General features: G+C 44.2%; 1 protein-coding gene across 2 annotated transcripts in view; it reads right to left on the reverse strand.

Annotated features, from left to right (window-relative positions):
- Positions 1-13,497, reverse strand: part of MYO5B (myosin VB) — a 149,931-nt gene that overhangs the window by 45,008 nt on the left and 91,426 nt on the right. For both annotated transcript variants that reach the window (XM_057378458.1, XM_057378457.1), the window contains exons 18-20: positions 5,338-5,449; positions 3,732-3,943; positions 1,822-1,978 (exon numbers count right to left, since the gene is read on the reverse strand). In XM_057378458.1, the coding sequence (XP_057234441.1) occupies positions 1,822-1,978; positions 3,732-3,943; positions 5,338-5,449 (481 nt within the window). The remainder of the gene's footprint in view (positions 1-1,821; positions 1,979-3,731; positions 3,944-5,337; positions 5,450-13,497) is intronic.

A 13,497-nucleotide genomic window follows, 5' to 3' on the forward strand; every position in this document is an offset into this window, starting at 1 on the left:
TCTGTTTTCGTGAAATTTCTGGCACTTTTGCATTGAATTTCTTCCCCAAAATTTATGGCTATCTTGTCAGTCAATGGCAGTTCAATTTCATCCTCTAAAACTGGAGGCTGACATTTTAGAGATACAAACAGCAGGTCGTTAATAGCTTCCTTATGCTGATCTGTGCTTCAGTCTACTAAGGAAAAAAAGAGGAGAATTTGAAGATTACAAGACACTTTATTGTTATTAGTTTGGGTTAAGTTGTCTCAGAAAAGGTTATCGTACCAGCTGCTCTTACAAATATTTTGTTTCACCCTAAGGCTTTCCTTGCAATTTCAAATTTTAATTCAGAATAAAGAGATTATGTGAATTCAGGATGCAGCAGGAATTACTGTGAAAYGAGCTTTGTATGTCTCCAGCCCTCCAGCACCCATAGATAGGGAAAGCTGGGGATGCCCGAAGAAGGACACTGCATTGTCCTGGGGACTCATTTTAGCTTTCCAGCATAATTTTGGTGGGCACTGGGCATGCCCTGACCCCACAGATCATCACCCACAGCCTGTGGGTGTGTTCWTCTGCTGCTGAATGTGCACTAGAACCAACCTATATCCAACACCTGTACCCAGATAGCTCCAGAGATCAAGGATGTTCAGAGGAGAGGGGCCTGGCCTCCAGCCAGCTTCTACTTTGTTAAGATTTGGGTTGCCTTGAAACTCAGAGAGTTYAACTGCTGGACCAGCTGCTTCCCCTCCAGAAGCTTTCAATTTAAAAAGTAGATGCTGACAAAGCAGTGGCAGCACAAATTCCTTATCGGCAGCATCAAGCTGCTGTGCCTCAAAGGACATCCCTGGTCTCTCTGGGATGTCACAGGTGTCCAGGTAACCTTAATTATCCCCAGGAGCAGGCTTTSCCCTCCTGGCTCATCATGCCTCTCACTTCTTGAGCAGCTCCACAACCCAGTTAGGCACCAATTCAGGTGACCACCAGGATAGTGCTGGATCTGAGGAGTGGATAGAAGATTGCCCAAAACTGTTCGCAGTTTCCTGACAGACAGTAGCTGGACAAGGATTTTGGACAAGGGCCTGGAGGGACAGGACACAGGGAATGGCTTGGCAGTGCCAGAGGGCAGGGATGGATGGGATATTGGGAAGGAATTGCTGGCTGGGAGGGTGGGGAGGCCCTGGCACAGGGTGCCCAGAGCASCTGTGGCTGCCCCTGGATCCCTGGCAGTGTCCCAGGCCAGGCTGGATGGGGCTTGGAGTGGCCTGGGACAGTGAAAGGTTTCCCTGACCATGGCAGGGGTGGAATGAGATGAGGTTTAAGGTTCTCTTCCACCCAAACCCACCAGGATTCCATGATTTCTGACTGYATCACTTCTGTCATCAAACTCTACGTTCTTTCAGTTCCTGGTTTAACACAGAAAGCTAGAGGAGAGAACTAATTAAAGAGACATTTCTATCAATAAAGGAMTGCCTTCCATGACAGACCCTCCTCGTTTTCCCACCCTCCTGGGAACAGTCCCTGCAGCGTGGCTCCAACACATACACAGCAGGCCAGGGAGATTTCAGCAGAGCATAGATTAGATCAAATGACATTTCCAGATCTCCACAATGCCTCCCRGCACCACAGCCACCAACTCCATTTAGCTGCTCTGCTGAGGTGCTGCTGCCAAATCTTTTTTTGCTTGCACAGCTTTAAATAGCAAAGCTTGCCRTCACCGTCCGTTCTCCGGCAGCACCAGGGCCTGTCAACTTCACAAACATCAACACAGCCACAACAAACACGTTGCAGAAGTAAACACAGAGGCTCTTTCTTCATGCAGAAACCCTSCTGCAGGTGTACCTGGTGGTAAATCCTCCTGACAAACATGCCYCGAGCAAAAGCCTGGATGGTGAGGGTGGCGTTGCGGACCCTCTGGAAAGCCCGGCGGATCCGCAGCATTCGGTACTGCTTCTGCAAGATGATGGCAGCCCTCGTCCTCCTCAGGTGCTCAGCAAGCCTGCAATGCACAGCAGGAAGGTGAGCAGGGAAACTAAATTCCACTTCTTTCACTACTTGTAGTAAGTTTTAAACAGGACAGAGAGAAAAATCTTTTTTCCAATGTAGTTTGACAGTATTCAGGACAGATCACCCCAACACCTGGTTTAAGAACGCCTCCATGCCATCAGTCAGCATCTATGGAACCCAGGAACTGCAAAACGACAGGTCTCACTGCTCCCAAACAGCATCAAACCCAAGCATTCCCAGGTTTTCCTTGGTTTGAACCCTCTGCCTTACGTCCTTGTACATCAGCACCCAGGTTGGCTCCATCACTTCCCTGACTATAAAAAGCACACTTTGCACAGGATATCTACTGACTCAGTGAAAACAGCAGCGAATTGATTTGACATTTAAACTGGTGTGCACTGCTTTGGCAGCATTCCTGAGCAGAGCCTCGAGCAATTCACAGACAGTAAATAATGAGGGATGTGGTCAACTCCGCACCACGCTGCTTCCACTCTCCAAGTGAACTCATGTTCAATTTGCTGTTACACTGGTTAATAAATGCCCATAAACCCTCCATTTAATTCGATAATTAGCTTGTTTTGCTGAATTTATGATTCATTTATTGCTCTCAGCATGCAGCACTATACAGAAATTTGATCCACTTCTTTTATTTTGTGAAAAGCGTACCAAAACTAAGTGCCACATCGGATTGGTTTATACATTCCTTTGATGGAGGCAAATGGTTTCTCATTAGGACCCACTGAACCAGGGCTTACTGATGAGGATAAGGGATAAGGTCTGTATTCAATAAAGGAGACAGCAGTTACTCAGATACCATCCAATCCCACAAACCCTGCACTGTAAAACTATGTAGAAGAAACTGCAGCAGCTGGACACCAACCCTTCCACAACCACAAATGACACACAAATTCAGTTAGTAGCTCTGATGTTCTTCTGCTGATTGCCTGACTTGAATAAGGGACACGGGAAGGAAGGTGGCCAGTGTGTTGGGATGCTGTTCCATTGCTTCACTGCTCCCTCACCCCCACTCCACAGCTGCCACCAGCAGCCCATTCTCCAGCAGTGTCACCTACAGAAACGCCTGCAAGCCACGGACATGAGGGAGCCTGAGGTTCCTGCACAGAAAGACTTAGCACTGAGCTCTGTTATTCTCTACTGTACACAGCCCTCCTGCCAGTGATTTTTCTCATCACAAAGGACACAGCCAATCAGTCCTGAGAACTCCCCCCAGACATCACAGAGGCACAAACCCTATCCCTGCAGGGGAGGAGTGCATACCAACTAGACAGCTCCTCCCTGGCTGATCCAAATGCCCTTTACCAAAGGCAGTCCCAAGAAAACACTAGCTCTGTGAAACACTTCCACCTAAATCCTTTAGAGTGCTGTAGTCATCTCATTATAACTAGATTGTCTATGTTATGACCTTGGCCCAGCACCTAGGCACTAAATTAATGTAGATACGAAACCAATCTGGGGCAAAGAATTTTGTCTCTTGCCCCTAAATCAAACTGGAGAGAGGGGCCAGAAGTGAGTCCTGACTTTAGCCCAGATTGTCACCACAGTGTCACCCACACATACATCACAGATCTTGCTCTCAAGCAAGCAGAGCATTTTCAAAGTTCCTCATATGAAACCCCTGAGCYTAAGACCAAGGAGATGTAACAGATTGAAAATACAGGTAGCCAGATGTGTTTCCATAGTTTACTTTCCCAGGTGACCCTCCCTGGAAGCTCCCCAGGACCCACCTGCGTGCCAGGTGCCCRCGGGCGTGGCGCTGCAGGATGAGGGTGGCTCGTTTCAGCCTCTGGTACTTGACCCTCTGCAGCCAGCCCCGCACTGTCTTCTGGATCATGATGGTGGCAGCTCTGAACTTATCTGCTCGCAGTTTCTCCAGATATGCCACCTGGCCTGCACGGAAAAAGATCTTGGTACGGCCAAACTGGAACTTGTCTGGATCCTTTTCAAAAGCATAAAGGAAACCACATTTAATTAAGGCAAACATTGCTTTTTTTCTTTTTGTTTTCAGTCTAAGTTGATCAGTAGATACACAGTAAAAACAGCACTTTGAATCAATTTATCAACTCACATCTGTTCTTAATTGGGTAATGAGGATATTATTAGACTCCATTATTAGACTTGTTAGATTATTAGACTTATTAGACATTATTAGATATCATCAGATTTATTAGACTTACTACACTTGAGCATCTATATACCCATTAAGGAATGCAGCACTAAGATTCAGTCTTAAACTCTACAAATTTTGAAGGGGTTTTGGGTTGGTTTTTTTTTTGTGATTGTGGGTTTTTTTTGTTTGGTCAGTTTTTGGGGTTTTATTTTGTTGTTGGGTTTTGTGGGTTTGGGGTTCTTTTTTGTTATTTGTTTTTATTTAAACAGAGGAATCACAGAATCATGAAATTGTTTGGGTTGGAAGGGACCTTAACTCTCACCTATTTCCAAGCCCCCTGCCATGGGTAGGGACACACTAGACCAGACTAGAAATGCAACATCAGAGCACTTCTAGAAAAGTATTTTTTTCTCAAAAAGATTTATGTTTACATCTACAAAGTCATACATGCACTGCAAAGAAGCACTTGCAGCCAWGGAAAACACTGGGTGCAAAAAGCAAAAAGAGGAATCCAATCATGTAAATGCCTCAAAATCCCACAGGAAAACAAGAGATCAAACATTAAAACCTGTCTAAGGTGCTGTGCACATTCTGGGCGACTCAACAGCACGCAACCTTTTGTGCACATTTACAATTTAAAAACAACTCATACAAGCAAGTAGTAAAGTTTTGGTAAGGAGAGGCTGCAAAACCTTCTGATTAGTTTATGGTAAAAAAGTCCCAATCTGTGGGATGTTTTTTCCACACAGGGCCATTGAAAGTCTCCCACACATCAAGCTAAGGCATTTAGTGCACTTTTCCCTTACTCATTTGTGCTAAGAGGCATTTAATGATTGATTAAGATTCGTGATGTTGTCCCAGGCTAGACCTCTGAAATGTGCTCCAGCTGTGGCCAGATAAAACCAAAAGAAGGGGCTGGGGGTACACATTTTTTTCAAGTGGCCAGTCATTCATGTCCAGCCAGTGATAGCCAACTCTGGACTTCAACTCTGGATTTTGCACTGAAATGATTTGTTCCTCWTGACCACAACCAAGAGATCCCATGYCTCACTTGCTCCTGCCACCTCCTCACAACACTCCCTCATTCTGGGGAACTCCCAGGCTGCCTGGAATGGAGAAGCACCAGCACGAGCAGCAGATGAAGCTGGAGCAATTTCAGACCACATCAAAGCCACAAGCTCTGTACTTTTAAAATCATTGACAAAGGTCTGGTCCCAGCTCACCTTAATGAGGTCCTCCAACAGGGTCTGACAGATCTGCTTCTTGTCGTTCTTAGAGAGGTCTCTCTTGYTCATAAGCACACGGTACCTATTGAAAAAGTCGTGGTAGGACCACCTGAAAGCAAAACACACACTAGGTCAGTCTGCATGCTGGGCACTATTTCATCAAAATAAAGTGCTTGGAGTCGTAGATGAGTCAAAATGTGAAATATTTTGAGGGATCTCTCACCACTACCCTAAGCATGGACCAARCCACCCAAAAGGAGCAACTCATTCCCAATCTGACCCCAGTCTCAGACACTGAATGACCGTATCAGGGCCCTCCTAGCCTGGAACAGAAAAGCCACAGATCACTCTGCTTTCACCCCTGTTGTGCTTCCTGATCTGCTGCACTTTACCACTCAAATGCAAAAATGCTGTTCTCATCAGAAAGCAGAACTTAACTTTGGAGAAATCATGGATCTCCTGACAGGCCAGAAAAGAAATTAAAAGGAAACCTTGATGAAGTCATATGGAATTAATCAAATAGACATTGTTTCAGTTTTTTGCTTTCCCAAACTCTGTTGAATATTAATTTGAATCAATTGAATCATTAATTGCTCCATCTTGAGGTCTGTGACTGACACCTTTCAAACAAACACAAAATGTTTTGTCTCTGAAAACACAAAACAACCCCTTGGAAGATGCTTCACTGTCTCCAGTAGTGAAGCTTCCAAACAGGCAACACYAATTGAAGGAATTAGAGCATTGTATCCCACTGCTAGGAAATATCCTCTCCTGCTGYTGGTGATAGATGTAGAGCCTGCAGACTGGGATGCTGAAATTGCTTCAGCATCTGCCAAGTTTCAGCCTCCTCCAAATTAACACAGTGAGTTATAAACCCCTCAAAACCTGAGTTTTTAATTAACACTAGGCTTTTCAAGCCATGTCCAGAACAACCACTGATATTTCAACAAAATACACATAACAAACATCAAAGGGAGACTGGAGAGAATCACAGAAAATTTGTTTTCTGCCCTCACTCAATAAAACCACTTGTGAGCCTGATTTTCACCTGCCAGAGGCTCTGGCAGGCAGGACAGGAACACTCTGTGAAGAGCTGCCATACAGAAACATCCCCTCCACCCAGCAGCCCCATGCACACCTTAATTTTTGCATTACTGCACCAAATTTTTCCTATTTTTCCACTTTAGGGATTAAGAGTGTGGGGAAGAGAGGGAAAATAAATTTCAAAGGGTCAGAGATGACCTTTGCTTGTGACAGATCTTGGCCAGTTTGCAATGGTGAGGCTGAGACCACCTGAGCAGTCACAGCTGTCAGCTCCACAAAATACTTCATAAAACAGAACAGTTGGGTTGGAAGGTACCTGCACAATCATCTACTCCAGCTGCTGATATCTCTCATGAAAAATCTTGAMGGTTGGAAGCTGTGATAAATGCTAAGACAGGCATATTGCTCATTTCAAAACACACAACCAACAGAGTTTCGTGTCACATCAGAAAAGGCAGCAAGGGAAGAAAGCCAGTTTGATTAAAAGTAATACTCTTTTTAATTAAAAGAGTACAGTACAGGGAAATGTTYGCAGAGGGAATGAAGAGAGAAAATGAGGAGAAAAAAGTGGACTTGTAAAGACTGGGAAGGTAACTCTTGTATGGACACAACTGGCAAAGAATATGGGACTCACAAAAAGCAGAGAATAGGATATTTAGGATACTTAGCACTTGAAGCCAAAGGCRGAGGGCTCCTGGAGGCAGAAGCATGAGGGAAATTGTGATGAGAGGATTTCCCATGCTCAGAACACTCAGATTTACTGTTGATTTAATACCTGTCTACATGGGTTAGTCCTGAGGCCAGGCAGCTAAGGCTACCCACCCTCAAATAACCAAAGTACTGGATTATCACTAAAAAACTGAGATGTGAGCTATGGGGAGCTTCCTCTGGGGTGAACACTGAACACAAAGATTATGCAAGACTACAAGCTTGTGTCCTGTAGGGTTTAACTTAAACTTGCCTTCTCTTTGCTTCCTCAGTGCCTCCRTTTTATAATTACATTTCCCGTTCTGTGCTGTGCAAATACAACCCGTTTTCATTTTAAGCACGCCYGGGGTTTACACAGCTCCAAATCAAACCTGAGAGGAGAAGCAGAGCATGCAGTGCCCGAGGCACCCAGCCAAGCACACGAGGCTGGAGACATCCTGCCTGGCTCGGATACTGCTCGAGCCAGGGAAAGCTTGGGAGGCGGGGAGAGAGAAGGAGGGAGTATTCCCATTAACCTGCCAGAGTCAGTTCAGGCATTGGCATTATTAACTGCTGATATCTGGAGAAAAAAAATCACCCCGCAGGTGCTACCCAGGCTCTTCCAGCGAAGAGCAGATGGTGGAGAAGCAGAACGTGAAACTCAGGGCACAGGTCCAAGCTGGGCAGAAAGCAAAATCCATCATCTTCCAGCACCAAGGCAGAGATGGAGATCCCTCAGCTGCTCACAAACAGGAGTCAGACACCTGCAGGAACGCCTCAAAAATAGATCATCAATCACAGTGCGTATTTTGTTCTTACTTCCCAAGGTGGCAAAAACTGATTTTCCATGTCTGTTCTTAACACAAATGACTCACTTTTTAGGAGTATGTGTCACACAGGACATCAGAAGTGTCAGGGAATACACCCCCTCACTTCTGCTGAGGTGTTTATCAGGACTGGTGGCATCCACAGCGCCAATCCCACATCTCCCAGAGGTTCACAGCCCCACACTGCATCCCCACAGGCAGAACTGCCTCGCTCGTGCTCTMACCACGCTCGCTGATTTAGCAGGAGATGACAGCCCTGAGACCACACTGGTCCTGTATTATTATCCACAGGGCATACAGACAAAATCTCTGCCACGCCAGGGCTCAGCTGGCCCACCGGGGGTTTCACTGGGATATTTGCCATCCCAGTTCACCAGCAAAAGAAAGCTGCAGGGGTTCATAGGTGCCGCTACAGAATCCTCCCCGGAGAAAGGAACAATTAAAGCACTCAGGTYTAATGTAACATGCCTCATTGAACCACTCGAGGCTCAAAGCTGTATAAAATTTCCTTACAACTATGTGCTTGGAGAGAAACAAACATGATCCCCCAGCCCTGCAAGGGAAATCTCTCCAGTGGAGAAATACTGAAGCTCAACGCTTTGCTGCACACACACTTTTAAAATTATTTTTCGGCACTTTTTTTTTAGGTACTTTTTCATTTTCAGAAGGGAAAAGAAAAAAAAAAAGAAAAAAGAAGAAAAAGAAAACTGATTTCATGCTTGCCAAACCACAGACTGACTCCCAGCAGGAGACAAAGGATGGGCCACATTACCCTATGGCTTAACAGGTCAGGAAGGATTAAGGGATGGGTACACCTCAGGTCAACTTTCTGACAGGTATCAAACAAAAAACAGATCGCAGGTRCTTGAGATGCTGCCACACAACACACAGCTTGGGCACTCTCAATGCTGGGGGCTGGAAASCACCAAGGAACACTAAATAAATACCACTTTGTATCATTATCAAATTTTAAGATCCAGATAAGCAGTGTAGGGAAAGAGTGGAATCATGAGGATTTTTACACCTGCACAACCGAGAAAGAAGAAGAAGGAGGCACAAAGGACTGGGCAGATGCTGCTCAAACTGAGATCAAGCCAACCTCAAACACCTAAATTTTACTTTGATGTCACTATGGGGAAAAGGCAATAAAAGGAGAATAAAAGGCAATAAAATGATGCAGGAGAATAACTTATGCCTGTGTAAAAAGCCCTTCTTGGGCTCAAAGAACAAGGATGGTGCTTGGCTGGGAGCCTGAGAATTGATCATTCCAAAAAGGTGTTTGTCATCTACAGAAAACAGAGGGAATAACCATAACACACACCACAAACAAAGTAATTTTTTTTTCCTGTAGTTTGAAGAACCAGATTTGAATGTTTCACACAAAAATACAGCCAGGTGCAAAGCAAAGGGGCTACTCCTGCCCAGAACTGAGGGGCTAYGAACCTGAGCACAGCAGAGCCAGCTGGATTTAACACAACCTCAGATTAAAGGGAGAGCTCAGGTAGGAAACTGCGGGGACATTCTATGGAAGCCTCTGAAAAGTATCTTTGCAAGCAGTCACCAACTGCCCAAAATAACCCCAACCCACTGTTTCAGGGTTATTACAGCAAGGTTATGCCAGCTGCACTGAGTGAGGAGCTCAAGTGAGTGCGATAGGTAAAAAAAGCATCAAACTCTTAACCATAATATGGTTTCTTTCGGTACCCTAAAATAACTGAATGTGAAATGTTTCCACTCAGGGTAAACAAAATTCCTGTCCCCGCTACCCCAAACCACCCCAGGTGCTGAGCAAATCCAGTTTTGTGTAAGAAATCCTGGAAGCACCACATGGCACCCTCCCCTGAAGGGGCCAGTACTTCAAGCAGGAAGGAGCTGGACTACACTGATCTTTCCAGAGGAGTCAAAAGCTGTTTGGAGGGGTGCAGGATCAATCTCAGASCCAAGATCTGACATGAAATTATTGTAGAAACTGCAGTCTCTTGCCTTGTTTACTGCAGCAGAACAGATTTGCCTTTCAATTAGCTCTAAAACATGCAGGCTGGCCTGGCTTGAAATCAGCTGGAATACATTCAAAGGCAAGAAGAGGGGAGAAAAACCCCTACATTTACATATTACACCTTTGCTGGGAGTGGGCAAACAGAACWGCTGGTAGCCAAAGCAATTTTTAGGTCTTGTTATTCTGACATGACAGTGAGACAGCCAAAGGCACATTCTATTAAAAAAAAAATTATATACCCAAGGATGTCCGTGATATTTTTCAATTATAAGTGCTCAATGTTTATAGAATTTAGCAGCTGGGATTTCACACTGAATTGATACAAAAATGCTGCATCTGACAGCRAGCTCCAGCAACCAGAGGAAGCGGCCAAATGCCAAGGATACTTAAACTATAAATACATAACAACTACAATGAGAGTATTTCAGAGAGAACTGCAGTGATGAGGTTATTCAGAGTGCTGGCATGGGGGGAGACCACTGCTGCTGGACCACTGACTGGAAACCACCATATCCAGCAGAAAAAAAAWTGTACACTTTTGATAGAACCAATTTAAAAACTCGTTCTAAAGAGTATTTTGTTATTCATGGAGATCCACACCAATTAGTTCTCATAGATTCATCTCCATGCAGCCAGTTTCTGTAAAGAAGATGAATAGTTTTACAGCACAGAGACATCTTCCACGCTTTACCCCGTGAAGCTGATGATAGATTTACTACCTACACACCTCTGACAGTCCATTCATCACACTCATTTATGGACATGCTAACAGATACATTTCTTAACTGTTGAATAACATTTCAAAGCAAACGATACATTTTCAATTTACTTCAGACACAGCCAGAGCACAGCCTACCACAGAAGTGGTAAAATTAGCCTGGGCACACCCAAAGTGGGGAAGCCAAGGCTTCAGTTTTCTGTGACTTACACGAGTTGAAGAACTACAACTTGTATTAAAAATTATTTCTATACTTAGAGGTAAAAAAATTATTAAAGACTCAAAACACTGAACTCTTCAGCAGAAGGTGGTTTTATCCAGAGATCTCTGATTGAAAATCACACCACCCTCCAAAGTTATTGTTGTGACAGTATGCTGGAATATATTCRGAGGTAAACATCACAGGATGAAAAYAAAAGTTTTTCTATCRTTTCTGKAATAAAACTTACTTCAAGATAAACAAATTTAGAAATTCCCTGTTGCTTTATGGGTAAATTGCTTACACTCAACTGAAGCAAAAGTCACAAAGATCAAGTTTTCTGTTATTATTTTAAAAAGGTTTAAATTTAGAGCTTTCACAAGGGGTTTAAATTTAAAGCAATGACTCTCCTTTTTGGTTTCATTAAGCAATATAAAATCAACTTGTCTCAAAATACAAGGAAATACAGAGGAATGATCAATGCTYACTGTGATGAAAACTGAGAGAGATCACATGTAAAACTGCAGAAAGAACTAAAAAGTCTGTTTCTTCTCTACAAARCAAGATCCTGTGGAAGCATCTTTTCCCAAGCTGGTCTATAAAGTCAGTGTAAATACACAATTTGTTCACAATCCTTCAATGACATTACCAGCTCCTGGGTCTGGATATTCAAGACTGGAATTCTGTGAGTGAGAAAGGTAAAGAGCTACCAGAGCAAGTATTTTATTCAGTGCAGAGCTGTTCCTATTTACAATTATCTCCTAGAAATATTAAATACACAAAAAAGTGTCCTTCAAACATCACAAACTTTGGAGAAGGTCACTCTGAAAGGCTGAAATAGCTTTTTGCACCCTTTTTTTTGTCCCTGGAGGAAGAACAAGAGCTGACAAGTTTCAGTGATGGAAGACTTCTGTATTCTTAGYGTCCTGGGAACAGATTTCATAACCAAATGCATGCAAGCAGAGCAGAAAGCATCACTTTTGAGTTTGTCAGGGTGGAGAGGTCCTTGCACTGGTCAATTATCTGCTGTTAATAGATCCTGGCAGGCCTCCAGGTGCTGAAGCTCTTTCTCCCCTCTGTTCCCCCTCCCCAGTTACTAATTCCCCATTGATTTTAGTGCTGTAGGGGCTAAACCGCAGTTAAGTGAACAGAAATGGAAAAATGCTACAAATCTGTGGGATAATTATGAGCAGAGAGGAACAGGATATCTGTGCACCCATGATAAGAACAGCAATAAACCTCACAGACACCACCCAGGTCAGAGCTCCCCAGACCCTCCTGGGACACACCACGGCAGAGCCAGGGCCAGACTGTACTGGGGAGTGTGACTGCTTGCTACGAGAGCAAAGAGCTGCCTTTCTGYGGCCTCTCTCATGTGAAAAAACCATCTTTTTCATTGTTTTAGGGCTTTTACTACAAGAGGACTGACTGATTCAGTCCTGCAATGAAGATGGTAACAAAAGACAGCCCATGGGATGGACTTTTTAATTCCTCACCATGGTTTTGTAATCTTGTAATTTATAAGCAACTTTTTATTGGCTACTTCCACAGAAGCCCTCAAGACTTCAGAGATGAGAACCAAAGGTGTCTTCTAACAGGGTCAGATTCCCAGCATGAGGCCCCAGATCCCCACCCTCCTACACTGGCAGAGGATAGAGGGAAACTGGTTTCTGTGAAACTTTTCCTCTTCTTCTATTTTCCCTTCTTCCTCCGTAAGTATTTGCACTCAGCTGGTCTGCGAGAACCCCATCACCAGTTTTGGCCTGTCCAGGAAGGTCASTGGCCAAGAGAGGTGAAGGGCAGCAGAGTCACCTCATCTCAACCCACAGCTGCTGCCCTCGASTGCCAGAAACGCTGTGCAGCTTTGCAGGAGGTGAGAGCAGCACACTCCTCCCAAAACCCGGGACAGGGATCGCTCATGGTGCTCAGCATCACGCTTAGCCAACTCTTCACTGAGCATATTTATAACTTCTTTGTTCCACATAAAAAGGGCTGATGGCTTTGCTGACATTAACACAAGGGTGCTTGGCACTAAAATGCAATTGACGCATTTTTAGAATTATTTGCCCTTGTCATTTTCAGGACTTATCTATAGTCTATGTTCTCTGATTTATTAGGCTTTAAAAACCTCTTTTGAATTTTRTATCACAATCAGCAGGAGCCACACCACCCATAACCCTCCTTTTTATGATGCAATAGTTTGAAGTTTAGGATGCTCTGCATGTGCACTGTGAAAGCCTACAACAATAATTTACAACCTTYATTTTCTTTCTCTGCAAGTAGAATCAGATTTTTTTTTTGGCTCAAATGAGGATGGCAGCACATGTCTGAAGCCAGAAAAAAAACCACAAAACCACAAAGAACAGCAAATTGAACAGTGGAAGGGGCTTCAGGCAAGCAGGGAAGAAGTCCTTTAGGGTAATGCTTGCTTCCAGAGCTGTTGTTTTGTTATTTGGTGTCCACATAGGTACAGGATCAAAGCTGGCCTCCTTTGTCTGCCAGGTATCAGCTTTTTCAGAGGTTTCATCAGAGTAAATTACATCTCAGGAGCAAACTGAAAGCATCAGCTGAAGCACTGAAAGCATCAGCACAACACACCCTCTGCCAGCCCCACTTTGCAACTCTTTGATAATAAATGTCTTAGATTTGAGGAACCCAGGACATAACAGGGGGTTTGCAAAATGGA

The sequence above is a fragment of the Malurus melanocephalus genome, unplaced genomic scaffold (genome assembly GCF_030028575.1).
Source record: "Malurus melanocephalus ecotype Western Australia unplaced genomic scaffold, MMel_1.1 scaffold_359, whole genome shotgun sequence".
Taxonomy (NCBI): domain Eukaryota; kingdom Metazoa; phylum Chordata; class Aves; order Passeriformes; family Maluridae; genus Malurus; species Malurus melanocephalus.